The 16,501-nt window shown below is 45.5% G+C and overlaps 1 protein-coding gene across 1 annotated transcript; it reads right to left on the bottom strand.

Moving 5' to 3' along the window:
* Positions 1 to 367: 367 nt before the first annotated feature.
* Positions 368 to 11,127, bottom strand: NDUFAB1 (NADH:ubiquinone oxidoreductase subunit AB1). The gene is made up of 5 exons (XM_005911972.3): positions 10,923 to 11,127; positions 3,132 to 3,254; positions 2,317 to 2,404; positions 1,296 to 1,395; positions 368 to 528 (listed from the first exon to the last, which is right to left on the bottom strand). Exons 1-4 carry the CDS (start codon positions 11,088 to 11,090, stop codon positions 1,304 to 1,306), a joined length of 471 nt encoding a protein of 156 aa, XP_005912034.2. The 5' UTR covers positions 11,091 to 11,127; the 3' UTR covers positions 368 to 528; positions 1,296 to 1,303.
* Positions 11,128 to 16,501: the final 5,374 nt, after the last annotated feature.

The raw sequence follows: 16,501 nt of genomic DNA, 5'->3' as shown, positions 1-16,501 counted from the left end.
CCTTTTATCTTCCCCAAATTCCTAAATTACCAAAATTACTAAATGCCATTAATTCAGAAATGGATCCTTAGGACAGGGATGAAAAATTAGTCCCATACACTGGTGTCAGCTGATATGAGGAATAATCAGTAAACTAACGGGGGCACCAAGTATTTTGAGGCAAAACATCCTTTTATCACTAATTCATTCCTCATACTGAAGGTGGTCAGAGAGAAACTTAATTCAAGCACTCTGCTGAAAAAGTTATATTTCTGGTATCCATGAATACCAATGACAGACTAAAAATGCTAAACAATGTCAATCTATTTAAAAAAAGCACTCTAGACATAAAAACTTTAGACATAAAAACTGAAGACTGAGAAAAATCTTGGTTTTACAGATTTATTTTCAAAGGGCAAAAACACTTAAGACAATTTAAATACAAGTCTAAACAGAATTACTCGCAAAGTCAGCAATGATGCAGAAATGTGTTCTCACCGCCAGACACTCGCCAGCATCTTCTGAGCCTTCTCTCTGAGGAAAAGGGGTCTGGCAAAAGACAAAGCAAACTCAGTGCTTCTCTCTGGTGTTACTAACTTTAAGTGATAATCTCTGAGGTGCTAAATCCAGGGTAAAGTTTTAGACACAAATACAATGTTTTATTTTTAAAGTCTGATCACTTCTCCTACAGCCTAAAGAACAGCAGCTAATATTAAGAGGCTTCTTTCCTTCTGGCACTGTATTAGATGACTCACGCACTACGCCATTCTACCTTCACGAAAGCCCCAGGTCACACCCCCATTTTACATATGAGGAAACTGAGGCTACGGAGCATACGCCATCTGCCCAAGATCCCAGGCTCACAGGGCGCAGCAGTGCTGGGTCAGCCCAGGCGTCTGTCGCCGGACTTCATGCTCCTACCCGGAAGGCCTCTCCTGCCTACTGAGGAGCCAGGCCATCTCAGCTTCCTGGACAGCAGGCTGGACAGGCCTTGGTGGGGGCGGGGTAACTGAGGGAGGCAAAGGTCTCCGCTTCGGGGTGACCTTGCTCAGTTTTTTCGTACAAGTCTGCTTTTATGAGGAGGGCTGACAGTCAGAGTCCTGTCTAGGAATGAACTGCTGTCCATCCCTCTGGAGGAGAAAGATGATCACCAGGCTTGGTCTCTCCTCGGAGCGGCAGATAACCAGAGGTACCTGCATTTTGTAACTACTGAAAATCTCGTCAAGCACTTCCATTTTTCCATTTCTTCCTAAGCTTTTATCGAAGAACCATGGAGAGATTAATTCTATGGGAGAACAATAAGCCAAATTATTTACCTGATATTTTATTCATATACATCCTTCTTATCTGCAATGTAATCTACAATTTCTTGTGGACACATTAACTTCTCCGCATCTATATCAGGAATTTCAAACCCTGAAAGTGAAATTTACGACAATGCATGAGTGTAGAAAAAGCAAATCCTTTAGAACTGAAAGCATCTATCCCTTCAACAACATGCATAAGAACATCAAAAATTTCCAGCAATCTTGAATCCCATTTGTGAGCCTGTTATGTACCAGATGATATATTTTTTAGACATAATTTGCATACTAGAAAAATTCTCCCATTTCAAGTGCAACACTTAATGGTTTTTAGTATATTCACAAGGTTGTGCACCATCACCATTATCTAATTCTAGAATATTTTCATTACCCCAAAAAGAAACCCCGCAGCCCTAACCGGTACCACCCCTCTAGTTAGGATGATCTCTGAGGAACTGTAATTAAGTTCTGCTCTGTGGGATGGCATACAAGTCCCTTGGCTTCCATTCAGGCAGTTCACCCCCTAAATGAAGCTGTGGAACCGTGTAACAGTCTCATTTGTATAACTAACCATCCCAGACAAGGATAACTTGGGAACGTGCATGGAAAGCGCTGCAGGAAACCAAGACGTGGTATGGGTGTGTGTACAGGCACACATCCTAACCTAGGCACACCTAGCACTTTTCTAGACATGGACATTTAGGTCTAGCTCACTGGTGGGGAGGGTGCTCCAAGGTGTTCTCAGCCATCAGGTGAAGGCTATGCCCTTCATCTAAGAGCCCCACCCCAAGAATCTCAGGGCCATGCTCCCCCAGGCCTCTTCTCGTCACTGAGCCCTTGGTACTGCACTGGGCGCTCTGCAGACCTGCTTCCCAAATATTAAGTACACTGTCCCTGACGTTTACTTCATCCGATAGTAAGTAGGTAGAGGTGGGGGGTAGCGCACTACAATTGCAAATCCCCATCAGACTCCCAGCATTTCTCTGCATTTAATCCACCTAAATCAAGAACCAAGACCCAGCCTGTGCATTACCAAATTCGTCCTCCATGGCCATGATAATCTCCACTTGGTCCAAACTGTCTAAGCCCAGGTCTTTCATAAAATGGGAATTTACTGAAAGCTGCAAGAAAAGAACACCAAATGCAAAATTCAGTCTGTGAGAACACTTGCTTCTTAAAATAACTGAATGGTGAAATGTCAATCATTACAAAGAAGTTTTTTTTTTTTTAATATAAAGAGGTCATATTTTAAATATCAAGAGCCATAACAATAATATTATACTTTTAACCTGTGGCAACACACACTTGGTGTGCTTTATATGTTAACTCATTCAACCTTAATTTTGAAATAGCAATATATATAAAGCTAATGATGAACTGACTTTGTACATTTTACAATGATCTTTGATCACTGTTCTGAATGACATCTGAGAGTCTGTTTTTCCTTGCTGCCTTACTGCCAAGACACCACACCTTAGAAGTGACGTCCTGCTCCCTCAGGAACGGCACGCAGTGTCTGTTATCACCGTGTCTTTACTTCAGACCTCACTACCACTAGAAGAATCCTTCAGACAGTTTTCACAGTATATGATCAGTTGTGTTTTTTTAGACCGTGGGCAGTAACAGATCACACAGTACGTGTAATATAAATACAGGTACCTGTGTATATATGCCCTTCCACGTGCACTGAGAAGTCTCCAGAAACACACTCAAGAAGCCAGGTCAGCTGGCACCTCCCAGAAGGAGAATAGGGTTCCTGGGAGCGATTTTTGCTTTAGACACTTGGGATATTTTACCATGTGATTAAATACACATTTAAAGAAAAACCATTTAAACCACATCAATTACCTTTTCTGGGTCAATCTTGTCATAGAGTTTCAAGACGTAAAGAACACGGTCCTTGATTCCCTCCAATGTCAAAGGTGGTGCATCGCTATACTGGCGGCACAGCTGTGTAACTCTGCCTGGAACCTAGAGCAAGGGATAAGGGAAGCGCTGCTGTGGAGCCCAAAATGCCTCAGAGAAGGCACTGGCTACAGATGTCTTTCACAGAGCTTTCACAGGGCCGCAAATCCACCTCCAGGGAGGCTCACTGTGGCCGCCAGGACACAGAGGCCTAATGCAGGGTAGAGTCAGAAGCCATAGCAGTTCAACAGCATAAAAATGGATTTCTTGGGGCTTCCCTGGCAGTTCACTGGTTCGAACTCCACGTTTCCAATGCAAGGTGCTCGAGTTCCATCCCGGGTCAGGGAACTAGGATACCACGTGCCACAAGGTGTGGCCGAAAAAAAGATCTCCTTTCTCTGAGTCAGGACAGGCACTCTTCTCTCCTCTGGTCGGCCTCCAGGCTTTGGGACATTTGTCCCACTCAGCGAAACTGCCACTAAAATCATCTGGAGTCTACAGAGGACCTTAAGGCTTCTCGCATCTCAAGCAGACCACTACCCTTTTAATACCCAAGGCAAAATAACTCCTCCAAAGAGCTGTCAGGGTGAACTGACACTGAGAATCACACACCAGAAGGGTCTAATTTGGCCCTGGTGGTAATTATAGACTTTAGCCAAGACAAATGAAGCCAGCTGTGAACCCAAACAAGAGGATGATGAGTTCGCAGGCATTCGTTTCCAATCTGTTTCCCTTCCAAGTGGGCTTGCCTTGTTGCCACCCACTAAATAATGAGACATTCTGATCTTTGCCATCATTGTGTAATATCTCAAATTTCTGATCTTAGCCCACTTGGAATTCAACTAGGAATGAGGGTCTTGACTGGATCCCTTCACAGAATGTGAAAGGGAGTCCAAGTCACAGATCAGCAGACTTAAGGCCACAGAAGGCATGGGGCACAAGAGGGGAAAATGAGACAGCTGTCTGGCAGTTTGTACCACAGAAGTCTTTAACCTCAACTAGTGTGTTCACCTTCTGAAGTTGATTTTAGTCTGCAGTTTGGAGTTCTTAGGGGATAGAAACCCATGGGAAGTGGGTTTCCTTTTTGGGATTAAGGTCCTCCAGTCACAAAGGTCTATGAAAAATTGTTAAAACAAACAAAACCCAAAACCAAACAACACGGCCAGGACTTCCTGGTGGCCCAGTGGTTAAGAATCCACCTGCCAGTGCAGGGGACACAGATTCGATTCCTGGTCCAGGAAGATCCCACATGCCTGAGGGCAACTAAGCCTGTGTGCCACAATTACTGAGCCCTTGCCCTAGAGCTTGTGCTCTGCAATAAGAAGCCACTTCAGTGAGAATGCATTTCAATTAGAGAACAGCCCCTGCCTGCCACAACCAGAAGCCTGTGCAGAGCAGTACAGACCCAGTGCAACCAAAACAAAATTAATGTATTTTAAAAAACTGCTGGAGCTTCCCTGGTGGCTCAGTGGTAAAGAATCCGCCTGCCAGTGCAGGAGACATCAGTTTGAGTCCCAATGTGGGAGGATCCCACATGCGCCGAGCAACTAAGCCTGTGTGCCTCAACTATTGAGCCTATGCTCTAGAGCCGGGGAGCCACACTTACTGAGCCCATGTGCCAGAATTACTGACGCCCGAGTGCCCTAGAGCAGCGAGAGAAATCACTGCAATGACAAGCCCACGCACTGCAACTAAAGAGCAGTCCCTGCTCTTTGCAACTAAAGAAAAGCCCTCGCAGCAATGAAGACCCAGCACAACCATAAAAATAAATGATTAAAAACAAACTGCCAATTAACCAAATCAGTACACATCTGTTTAAGAAACATTTATCTTGCAAAAAAAGTAAAATCAAGTATTGAAATCAGGTTTAATCAGCAAGCTAAAGAGATCAGAGCTCTTGTTCTTTTTGTATCCATTTATGGTCCCCTTTCCTTTCTGATTACAGCATATTAGATTAAGGAGACCTCTGATCTGGGGATGCCACAGGCCAACTTATCAACAATGACCAAGAAAAGTCACAAACAAAAGGGAAGAAGCAAAAAGGACTAAAGAGAAAGAGGGAGAAGACATGAGTTAATACTGGTAATGACAGAAAAGAAATCTGAGGTGGGAGGATCTAACAGAGGCCTCGTCTGTGTGCAGCACAGCAAGATGTGGTATGAGGGGACTTACCGCTGGGGAAGGGTGAGAGATGGGACGCTGACAAGCACGGCGCCCAAGGGAAGAGGCTGGTGAGGGAACATTCACATGCAACTACCCAAGTGGTCCACTAGGTGTCAGCATCAACCCTAGCAGCACTGGCAACTGCCTGCAGGGGCCAGGTGGGTTCCCTGTAATTCAGTTCAGTTCACTTCAGTCGCTCAGTCATGTCTGACTCTTTGCGACCCCATGAATCTCAGCATGCCAGGCCTCCCTGTCCATCACCAACTCCCGGAGTTCACTCAAACTCATGTCCATCAAGTCGGTGATGCCATCTAGCCATCTCATCCTCTGTCGTCCCCTTCTCCTCCTGCCCCCAATCCCTCCCAGCATCAGTCTTCTCCAGGAGTCAACTCTTCAGATGAGGTGGCCAAAGTATTGGAGTTTCAGCTTTAGCATCAATCCTTCCAAAGAAATCCCAGAGCTGATCTCCTTTAGGATGGACTGGTTGGATCTCCTTGCAGTCCAAGGGACTCTCAAGAGTCTTCCCCAACACCACAGTTCAGAAGCATCAATTCTTCGGCGCTCAGCTTTCTTCACAGTCCAACTCTCAGATCCATACATGACCACAGGAAAAACCATAGCCTTGACTAGACAGACCTTTGTTGGCAAAGTAATGTCTCTGCTTTTGAATATGCTATCTAGGTTGGTCATAACTTTCCTTCCGAGGAATAAGCATCTTTTAATTTCATGGCTGCAGTCACCATCTGCAGTGATTTTGGAGCCCCAAAAAATAGTCTGACACTGCTTCCACTGTTTCCCCACCTACTTCCCATGAAGTGATGGGACCAGATGCCATGATCTTTGTTTTCTGAATGTTGAGCTTTAAGCCAACTTTTTCACTCTCCACTTTCACTTTCATCAAGAAGCTTTTGAGTTCCTCTTCACTTTCTGCCATAAGGGTGGTGTCATCTGCATATCTGAGGTTATTGATATTTCTCCCGGCAATCTTGATTCCAGCTTGTGCTTCTTCCAGCCCAGCGTTTCTCATGATGTACTCTGCATATAAGTTAAATAAGCAGGGTGACAATATACAGCCTTGACGTACTCCTTTCCTATTTGGAACCTGTCTGCTGTTCCATGTCCAGTTCTAATTGTTGGATGGCATCACCGACTCAATGGACATGAGTTTGGGTAGACTCCGGGAGTTGGTGATGGACACGGAGGCCTGGCGTGTTGCGGTTTATGGGGTCGCAGAGAGTCCGACACGACTGAGCAACTGAAGTGAACTGAAACAATAGTACCCAAGTTCACAGGACTGTTGAGGCATCAAGGAGATAATGAAACGTAGAGGGCTTAGAACACTGCCTGGCACATACAGAGTTAAGTGTTATTTAGGGCTGTCTAGTAGGCTCAGGATGGCAGTGACCTGCCAGTTTGAGAGGGAGGCAATAGTGCAGCCCAAAGTACTTGACTGACTCCTTCCCTTTCTTGCCCTGCTTTCTAGTCTCTTTACTGATTTCCTATCAGGTTACAGTACTGCCAATAGCACTTTACATATGTCATCTCCTTTAGAGCTAATAATAACTCTGTTTTACAGGTGAGAAAATTGAGACAAAACGGTTAGGTATCTTGTCCCAGGTCTCCCAGAATGGCCTTCTGAAGGGTCTTACTGCCTCCTTTCTGCTGGATCTCAGCCATTAAAAACAGATACAGAGTGGACAAGCACTTCTGAAAAGTGTCCCCAATGGCCAACATTGTTTCTGGTGTTAATTACTCTTCCCCAAGGTCTCCACTTAACAATTATATGCAGCAAAATCACCTTCCTCAGACAACAGAGAAGCCACTGTCTGCAGGAAAAGAATGAGGACCCCACCCTGTGAACCAGCAGGAATAAACCTGAGTAGTTTCTATTAATATCCGTCTTACCCTGAACTGGGTCCATCTCTGAGGGGAACTCAGAGGAACCCAGGTGGCTTTAAAGACCATCTCTGCAAATTACCCCCTGGATGGCTCTACCCAGGTAGCAGACACCCCACCCTCAGTTTGGTTATAAATTCCTTACCTGCCTCCAAAACACCTGATTGCAGACCTCTGTTCCTTCTCCGCCCCTGGGGCTCTAGCCAGAAACCTCAGAGCCAGCCTCCACTCTTCCCATGCTCTCACCATCATGTTTACTGGGTCACCCAGTTAAGTGGGAGGAAAGGTCTCAAATGTTCCTTCAACAAACTGCACTAATCTTTACTCCCTGTGACCCAGACAGAGAACATCCACATTCCTCAGTGGGTGAATGAGCACCCATACAGCACCCTTCAATATACCTGTCTTCCCACCTCAACTTAGGTCTCTCCCTTTCACAGGCACCTGAAGGTCAACAGTAAGGAAGTGCTGGGCTCATCCCGGCCTCTGCATGTGCCATTACATGTGCCCCACTGCATGAGAACTGCTGCCTTCGGGGCCATGCTCACTGGGGTTTTCATCAATCCACTCTTCTGCACTGTACACACACCTGTCCTCAAATGGCAATGCCTTGCCTTTACCTATTACCTGCCTGGCTCAGCCTTTGAGCATTACCTTATGTGCCAAGCACGGTGCAGCAGGCTGGATCCACAAAGATAAGTAAGACATCTACCCTTGGAGAAGCCTATGGTCTAATAGAAAAGACTAATCCAAACAGATCATTTCAATTATAATAAAAATGTGGCAAGGGCCATGACAGGTATTTGTAGGTTGCTTCAGCAACAGAAGTTGTCATTCAATCCTTGAGCCAATGAGGGTAGAGATATGAGACTTGGGAATGAACGACGTGGTCACACTGCAGCCCCAAGTCCATCACCACCACGTGTCAGTCTGGTTCCAGTACCAGGAACAGCTGAGCTTTCCCTGCACAAGAACTCTTTGGAAATTCTTTGTACTCTGGCTGCCTGTCTAGTCAGGGCTCTGGGTCAAGTACAAGACTTTAAGGTCCCATTTTAGGCCACTACATCTTTTTTTTTTTTGGTAGCTTCTATTTTATATTGTTGTATTTTTATACCCAGGAAAGCTGCTTTGGCTCCCTTCTTCAGGGGAAAAAAATTAGAATATAAATGAATAACTAGTTGTTCCAGGGTGTGCATAGTGGATGGATTCGAGGAGGGAAAACCCAACAAAACAGAATAGGCAGAATGAGCAAAGGTTCAGATAAATGAACAAAGGCTGGAGGGGGATGCTTGGGGTGACTGGCATACAAGCGTAACAGAAACCGAGAGAGTGAAGAGATTGGCGAGGGAGAATGTGTGGTAAGTGATCTCTTGACCTTACCAACATTTAATGATTTGGTAGAGGAAGTTCCCAACAAGGTGGAACAAGAGATGAACCAAGGGAAAATAATGTCAGAAACCACCTAGGGAAAACAGCACCACAGGGACTAAGCTGGCAAGGTTAACACAGCTGCCACGTGTCCAATGAAGACACGGACTGATGTCTTTCTTTTGTATGCATCTCTGTATCTCTCAGGCAATGGCACCCCACTCCAGTACTCTTGCCTGGAAAATCTCAGGGACGGGGGAGCCTGGTAGGCTGCAGTCCATGGGGTCGCAGAGAGTCGGACACGCCTGAGCAACTTCACTTTCACTTTTCACTTTTATGCATTGGAGAAGGAAATGGCAACCCACTCCAGTGTTCTTGCCTGGAGAATCCCAGGGACGGGGGAGCCTGGTGGGCTGCCATCTATGGGGTCGCACAGAGTTGGACACGACTGAAGCAACTTAGCAGCAGCAGCTGTATCTCTCAACTGCTAGCATAAGGCCTGGCACACAGTCCCTCAGTATCTTTGAAGGAACAAGTATTTAGTCTCCAGTTTAATCCAAAAAGGATATAAGGTAGCTAAATGGGAGCACTTAGTCAAAACCACTCTGTAAGCATAAAGAAAATGGCTGCTCTCCTGTGTATGTAAACCCAGCAGAGGCAGTGGAACCTCTCTGCTGCTGCTAAGTCGCTTCAGTCGTGTCCGACTCTGTGGGACCCCATAGATGGCAGCCCACCAGGCTTCCCCGTCCCTGGGATTCTCCAAGCAAGAACACTGGAGTGGGTTGCCATTTCCTTCTCCGATGCATGAAAGTAAAAAGTGAAAGTGAAGTCACTCAGTCGTGTCCGACTCTTAGCGACCCCATGGACTGCAGCCTACCCAGGCTCTTCCGTCCATGGATTTTCCAGACAAGAGTACTGGAGTGGGGTGCCATTGCCTTCTCCGGGAACCTCTCTGAGCACCTTGCAATTCAAGGCATGGTCCAAGAAGCAGCAGCAGCAGGATCTTCTGGAAGGCCACTGGAAATGAAGACTCTCAGGCCCCTTTCCCGAATCTATATTTTAACACAAGTGATCAGAACGCACAATCAAGTTTGAAGAGCAATGCTCCAAGAATAAGCAATTATCACTTTGCTTTTTAGCCTGACACTGAAGTTGGTCTCAGGAACAAAATAGTAACTATATACACTGCTCTTTTAACTTCAAGGTGACACTTTTAACTTTTTGATTCACTGACAGGACAATGCCCCTTGGATGAATCTACTACACTGTCAGTAAATCTTGACAGTGGCTGCACATAAGAATCACTGACAACTTTTAAAAATAGATGGCCACGCTGGACTACTAGAGATTCTAACTGATTTGGCCTGGGCATTCTTAGGTTTTATTCTAATACCTTAGTGGAGGCTGAAACCACAATTACATGAAGTCCTAGAGTTTGAAAAGGGCATTCTCTACTTTGGGAATCTATCCACCCTTAAGACAATAGTTCTTAACCTTGATGCACTTCAGAGTCACCTGGGGAACTTACAGAGCACACATGTTAGTGCCTCATCACAGAGGAGGTAAATCAGATCGGTGGGGGGCCCACGAGAAACATACTTATTTTTAAGTGACCCAGGTGATTTGAATGTGCAACTAAGGCTGAGAATCATTAACATAAGGAGAAATTCAGCCTCTAAAAGGTTTCATCAGGTTAAAAAAAAACTTAAAAACTTGCTTCCTATCCTTATTTGCAGGAGACCCCAAAACAGGCAAAAGGTGCCACAGGGAGAAACCTGGGGAGAGAACTGCTGCGGAGAAGGCTGTAGGGCGGCGTGTATTCCTCTTTGCATCCAGTCATTAGTTCTTCCCTAGAAAGCTATCACGGTATTTACCATTATCACTACGACTAACGGCGACCAGTATTTTGAGAGCTTAACAAGCACCGCGCTCGGCATTCTACCAGTATGATCTCCTCTAAACCTCGTTGGAACTCCATAAGATAGAGTTTTACAATTCAGACTGAGGCTGGGCGACGGTACCTGGTTTGTCCAAAGTTTTGGTCAGAGGCAACCTGCATTCGAACCCAGGGGTATCTGACTCCAGCTCTGTGCTCTTGTTCACAATCTCTAGGTCACCCGAGTGCCGGCAGAGGTCAACCAAGCACCGTTAGGCAGTGGGAGAGGGAGCGAGCAGGTGTCCCCTGGTCATCCCCACCAACAGGAGCCACAGTAGCCGCGGCCCCGCTGCCTGGCCCCTCCCTCTCACCCCGAGTGGGCCCGACGCCTGACCCCAGCCAAGCCCCCCCACAAAGTCACCACCAGTCACCTGCGCGAGCACCAAGGCCGGCAGCGGAGCCCCAGGCCTCGTCCGGGTCTCCGCGGCGAAGAGGGTAGTGCTGAGCGGCCGGGCCGCGGCTAGCGTGGGGAGCCTGGGCAGCGGCGCGAAGGCCGTGGGAAGTCGGCGGACACAGGCGCAAAGGACACGAGCCGCCATGGCTATGCCGACCCAGGATGCACTGCGCCGCGTCCTCGGGTTCAGTATCCCCTTGCGCTCTGCGCAAGCGACGCACAGAGCGGCTGCTGTGGGGAGCGGCTGGCAGTGGCGGCCCCTGGCGGCTCCTGGCTGCACTGCGCCATCGGGGCGGGCGAGCAAGAGATAAAATGGTGTAAATATTGTCTTTCCCCAAACACTAATCACTGACACTAGAAAGGAACTTATTTTTACTTATTCCGTGAAAGTTAAAGTTTTGATGTCGGTGATTTTGATAAGGGCAAAGGGACAATGTAGGTGATTAAATAGTTAATCCCACTAGAGGATTCTAAGTAGAAAAATATGGTAAACCCCTGTAAGTTAATGATCACTCAAGAAAGCAGGCTTTCTTAACTGCAAAACCAAACAGGCTTGCTAGCAACAAAACCATGCAGAAGAAGCAGGAGACATACCCCCAAACAATAAAATGATGGGTGTGTGAGACCTACATCCTGCCCACTGAGTTCAGTAAGTTAATGACCCCTAGGTCATGCTCTCTGCACAGGTGAAAAACAATAATTTACAGAAAGGTAACATTTCAAAGTAAAGACCCTCATTGTACTGAGATCTGAAATATTCCCAAAGTGCCTTAACAGTCCTGGCTTGACCCTGTAGGGACAAGAAAACCCTTGCCCAACCTGGAGGAGCTGATGATGGAAGCATTATGTCTACCCAAGAATGAGGAAGAGAGTGGTCTCTTACCCAGCCCCACTTTTCCCTTTGACTATAAAACTGTAGCCCACTAAGTTCTCAGGGTTCAGCATCTCTCACCTGCTGGATTGTAAGCCTCACTAGTGTCCTAGTCTAATAAATCACTTATCTATCACTTTGCCTCTCACTGGAGTCTTTCTGAGCGGAGACATAAAGGACTGTTATACCTTTATGGAGCCACCTGAAACGACACCAAATGGTTCCAATTCTTCCATATTAAGTTTATTGAATAGGTCAAAACTCAGCATAAAAGAAAAACGTGAGTCATGTAAATGTATACTGCTATACTGCTACTGCTAAGTCACTTCAGTCGTGTCCGACTCTGTGCGACCCCATAGATGGCAGCCCACCAGGCTCCCCGTCCCTGGGATTCTCCAGGCAAGAACACTGGAGTGGGTTGCCATTTCCTTCTCCAATGCGTGAAAGTGAAAAGTGAAAGTGAAGTCGCTGAGTCATATCTGACTCAGCAACCTCATGGACTGCAGCCCACCAGGCTCCTCCATCCATGGGATTTTCCAGGCAAGAGTACTAGAGTGGGGTGCCATTGCCTTCTCTGGTAAATGTATAACTAAGACTAATAAATGTGGGACAATAAAAATCATATACATATTTAAAAACTTGACATTGTGTAAATTATATAGCTCACAGAAATGGGAACATGGGAGTAAGCTGAAGAGTGCTAATTCATTCATATTTTTCAGCAGGGAAATCGAAACCCTTTAACAATGGCTCCAATTACTTTCATTAAATCCAAGTAAAATAAAATGCACTGCCTTGTAATTTCTATTTATGTATTCATGAAAATATCAATAATCTGTTAATGTGCTAGTTGTTGAGGCTACATCAGTGAGCAAACCAGACTGGCAATCTATTTTCAGATAGATTGGGCAGATATACAATAAACAACAAAAAATATAACACCCTCCCCCAAAAAACCCCTCCAGAAAGTAGTGATAAGTACAATGAAGAACAATAAAGCAGAGAAGGCGGTGGTGAGGGCTATGAGAGGTGTGCTATTTTAGATAGGGTGGTCCTTGAAGGCCTCTCTTTGGAGGTGACACTTGAGCCAAGACTTTCATCAGTCAGGAGGATGGAAAAGAAACCCTTGGGAATCACCCTGCTGTTGGTGATGCCAATCAGTCCCTATGACTGTGCTAGCAGTCCACCCCAGGCTTCTCCTGCATCCTGTTTTCAACACCACCACTTCACTGCTTGTTAAGCAATTGTATCACCTCTTTGGAATGGTCAGTGAATAAATGGCCAAGCTCCACATCAAGTAGCAGTCTTTCATTTCTGCAGAAAACTGATAGGCACCTAGAACCTGATTGGAGTCCTAGGACTAGGGCCAATAAGATCTGCGTTAAGTCACCAGTGACACCCCGGCCTCTGATTGTGCCTTCCTGGCCGTGCTCTGTGGCAGACCCACGGGACAGACCTATGATGGTCTCAGAAGAGGGAGCAGTCGGGAAGAGCTCTATACCTACCAAATCCACATAAAGGACTCTCTCTTCCCATAACCTCTCTGTATTTCTGTGTTACATTTGATTCTTTTGGTCAAACACAACAAATTACCTCATTTATTTTTTTACCTGTTTCTTTTCTACTGGGGTATAGCCAATTAACAGTGTTGTGGTGGTTGCAGGTGAACAGCAAGGGGACTCAGCCATATACATAGATGTATCCATGCTCCCCCAAACTCCCCTCCATCCAGCCTGCCCCATAACATTGAGCGGAGTTCCATGTGCTATTCAGTAGGTCCTTGTTGGTTATCCATTTTAAATATAGCAGAATCATCTCTTGTTTAAATGACATATTTTGGGAGAGCTACTTTTCTTTCAGCAAAGAGAAAAATGTCAGCCAAGACAGTCCATAAGGTAAGAGGTTCATTACTGAGATCGAATCCTTAGCAGCTGGGGAAGACTTAAGAGAGCACCAGTGCTCTTCAGGAGCACTTCCATCAAAGGGGTATGAACATAAACTCTGTCAGCTTCCTGCACACATCACCCCCCGGCCCACCCGTCAGCCCTCCCTCCCTCTGCCCAGCACATCTGTACTGTCACATCCCCTCCTGGATCCCCTGGCACCTTACACCACCAATTCTCTCTTCTCCCCTCTATCTTCAACCTTTCCTTCCCTTCTAGCTCTTTCTCTCGAGCCCCTAAACAAAGCCAAAGTTCCTCCCTGCCTGAAAACAAGGCCAGAGGCCTCCTCCAGTGACCTTTACTATACCTCTAATATCACCATTTCCCTTTCCATTCATAGTCAACCTCTTCAAAAAAACTTATTTGGCTGATCTGGGTCTTAGTTGCCATATGCAGGATCTTCATTGCATTATGAGGAATCTTTAGGTGTAGTATGCAAACTTTTAGTTGTGGCATATGGGATCTAGTTTCCTGACCAGGGACTGAACAGGAGCCCCCTGCATTGGCAGCCTGGAGTCTTAAGCCAGTGGACCACACAGTCAACCATAGTCAACATTCTTGAAGGAATAATCTACTGTTTTAAATCTTCAATTCCTCACTTCCTATTCATTCTTTTTTAAAATTAATTTTCATTGGAGTACAGTTGATTTACAGTGTTGCATTAGTTTCTGTTGTCAAGCAAAGTGAATCAGTTATACACACATATACACTCTTTTAGATTCTTTTTGATACTTTACAGAGTACTAAGTAGAGTTCCCTGTGTTATACAGTAGGTCCCCATTAGTTATCTATTTTATATACAGTAAGTATTCCCAATTTGTCCCTCCCCACCTCCTTTCCACCTTGGTAGCCACAAGTTTTTCTATATCTGTGGCTCTATTTCTGTTTTGTAAGTAAGTTCATTTGTCCTATTCACCCTTTAATCCACTCTAATCTAGATTATACTTGACCCCCTACTCCCACCAGTGAAACTTCACAAACCTCACCACTGCATCTTAATTGAAGTCCAGTAGATACAACCTCTCTGACCATTCCTTTTCTGCCATCTTCATGGCCCTAATTCCTCTGCTCATTATTTAAATATTGATCCCTGTGGGGGGTTTGTCCTTGACCCATTCTTGCCTTTAAATATATACGTTTTCAGAATTGATTCACTCTAGAGGCTTTAATTGCCACCTCCATCCATCCTGGCCTCTTCTTTGGGCTTTGTAGTCCTAGATCCAAATGCCTGTTGCCAGATGATCTAAAAGCACTCTTTCCCTCCTCTTAAACTTAGGGTGTCATGTTTCTCAGGGTTCCTGAGTAAATTAAATCTTTATGAAAATCCCTCTATTATCCATGATGTGCCTGCAAAGTTATTAACTCATTTGAGGTTAGAGACCGTGAGGACAGAATTAGTATAGCAGAAAAAGTGAAATCTTTTATGCAAAGGTATTAAAGGGTTCATGGGGGTCGCAGAGTCGGACACGACTGAGCGACTGAACTGAACTGACTAAAGGGTAGTAATGAAATTAGCAAAACCCACCATAGATATATCCTAAAAAGGCATCTTTAAAAGAGAAGTATGGTGCATGGGACTGCCCTGGTAGTCCAGTGGTTAAGACTCCATGCTTCCACTGCAGGGGATGCAGGTTCCATCTATGTTAAGGGAACTAAGATCCTGCATGCTGCATGTGGTGTAGCCCAAAAAATGAGAGATCATGCATATATATTCTCAATATACTCAAGTTAGGAAAATAAATACTTGTAGACTGGGATGAAGTTTCCAGTGATACTACCAGATTCAGTTCAGTTCAGTTCAGTCGCTCAGTCGTGTCCGACTCTGTGACCCCATAAACCTCAGCACACCAGGCCTCCCTGTCCATCACCAACTCCCAGAGCCCACCCAAACCCATGTCCATCGAGTCAGTGATGCCATCCAACCATCTCATCCTCTGTCGTCCCCTTCTCCTCCTGCCCTCAATCTTTCCCAGAATCAGGGTCTTTTCAAATGAGTCAGCTCTTCACATCAGGTGGCCAAAGTATTGGAGTTTCAGCTTTAGCATCAGTCCTTCCAATGAACACCCAGGACTGATCTCCTGTAGGATGGACTGGCTGGATCTCCTTGCAGTCCAAGGGACCATCAAGAGTCTTCTCCAATACCACAGTTCAAAAGCATCAATTCTTCGGTGCTCAGCTTTCTTTATAGTCCAACTCTCACATCCATACATGACCACTGGAAAAACCATAGCCTTGACTAGATGGACCGTTGTTGACAAAGTAATTTCTCTGCTTTTTAATATGCTGTCTAGGTTGGTCATAACTTTCCTTCTAAGGATAAGCGTCTTTTAATTTCATGGCAGCAATTACCATCTGCAGTGATTATGGAGCCCAGAAAAATAAAGTCTGACACTGTTTCCCCATCTATTTCCCATGAAGTGATGGGACCAGATGCCATGATCTTCATTTTCTGAATGCTGAGCTTTAAGCCAACTTTTTCACTCTCCACTTCCACTTTCATCAAGAGGCTCTTTAGTTCTTCACTTTCTGCCATAAGGGTGGTGTCATCTGCATATCTGAGATTATTGATATTTATCATGGCAATATTAATTCCAGCTTGTGCTTCATCCAGCCCAGCGTTTCTCATGATGTACTCTGCATATAAGTCAAATAAACAGGGTGACAATATACAGCCTTGATGTACTCCTTTTCCTATTTGGAACCAGTCTGTTGTTCCATGTCCAGTTCTAACTGTTGCTTCCT

This window comes from Bos mutus, chromosome 25, assembly GCF_027580195.1.
Source record: "Bos mutus isolate GX-2022 chromosome 25, NWIPB_WYAK_1.1, whole genome shotgun sequence".
Classification (NCBI taxonomy): domain Eukaryota; kingdom Metazoa; phylum Chordata; class Mammalia; order Artiodactyla; family Bovidae; genus Bos; species Bos mutus.
The sequence above is the reverse complement of the archived record's forward strand: the minus strand, read 5'-3'. Positions and strand labels throughout refer to the sequence as shown.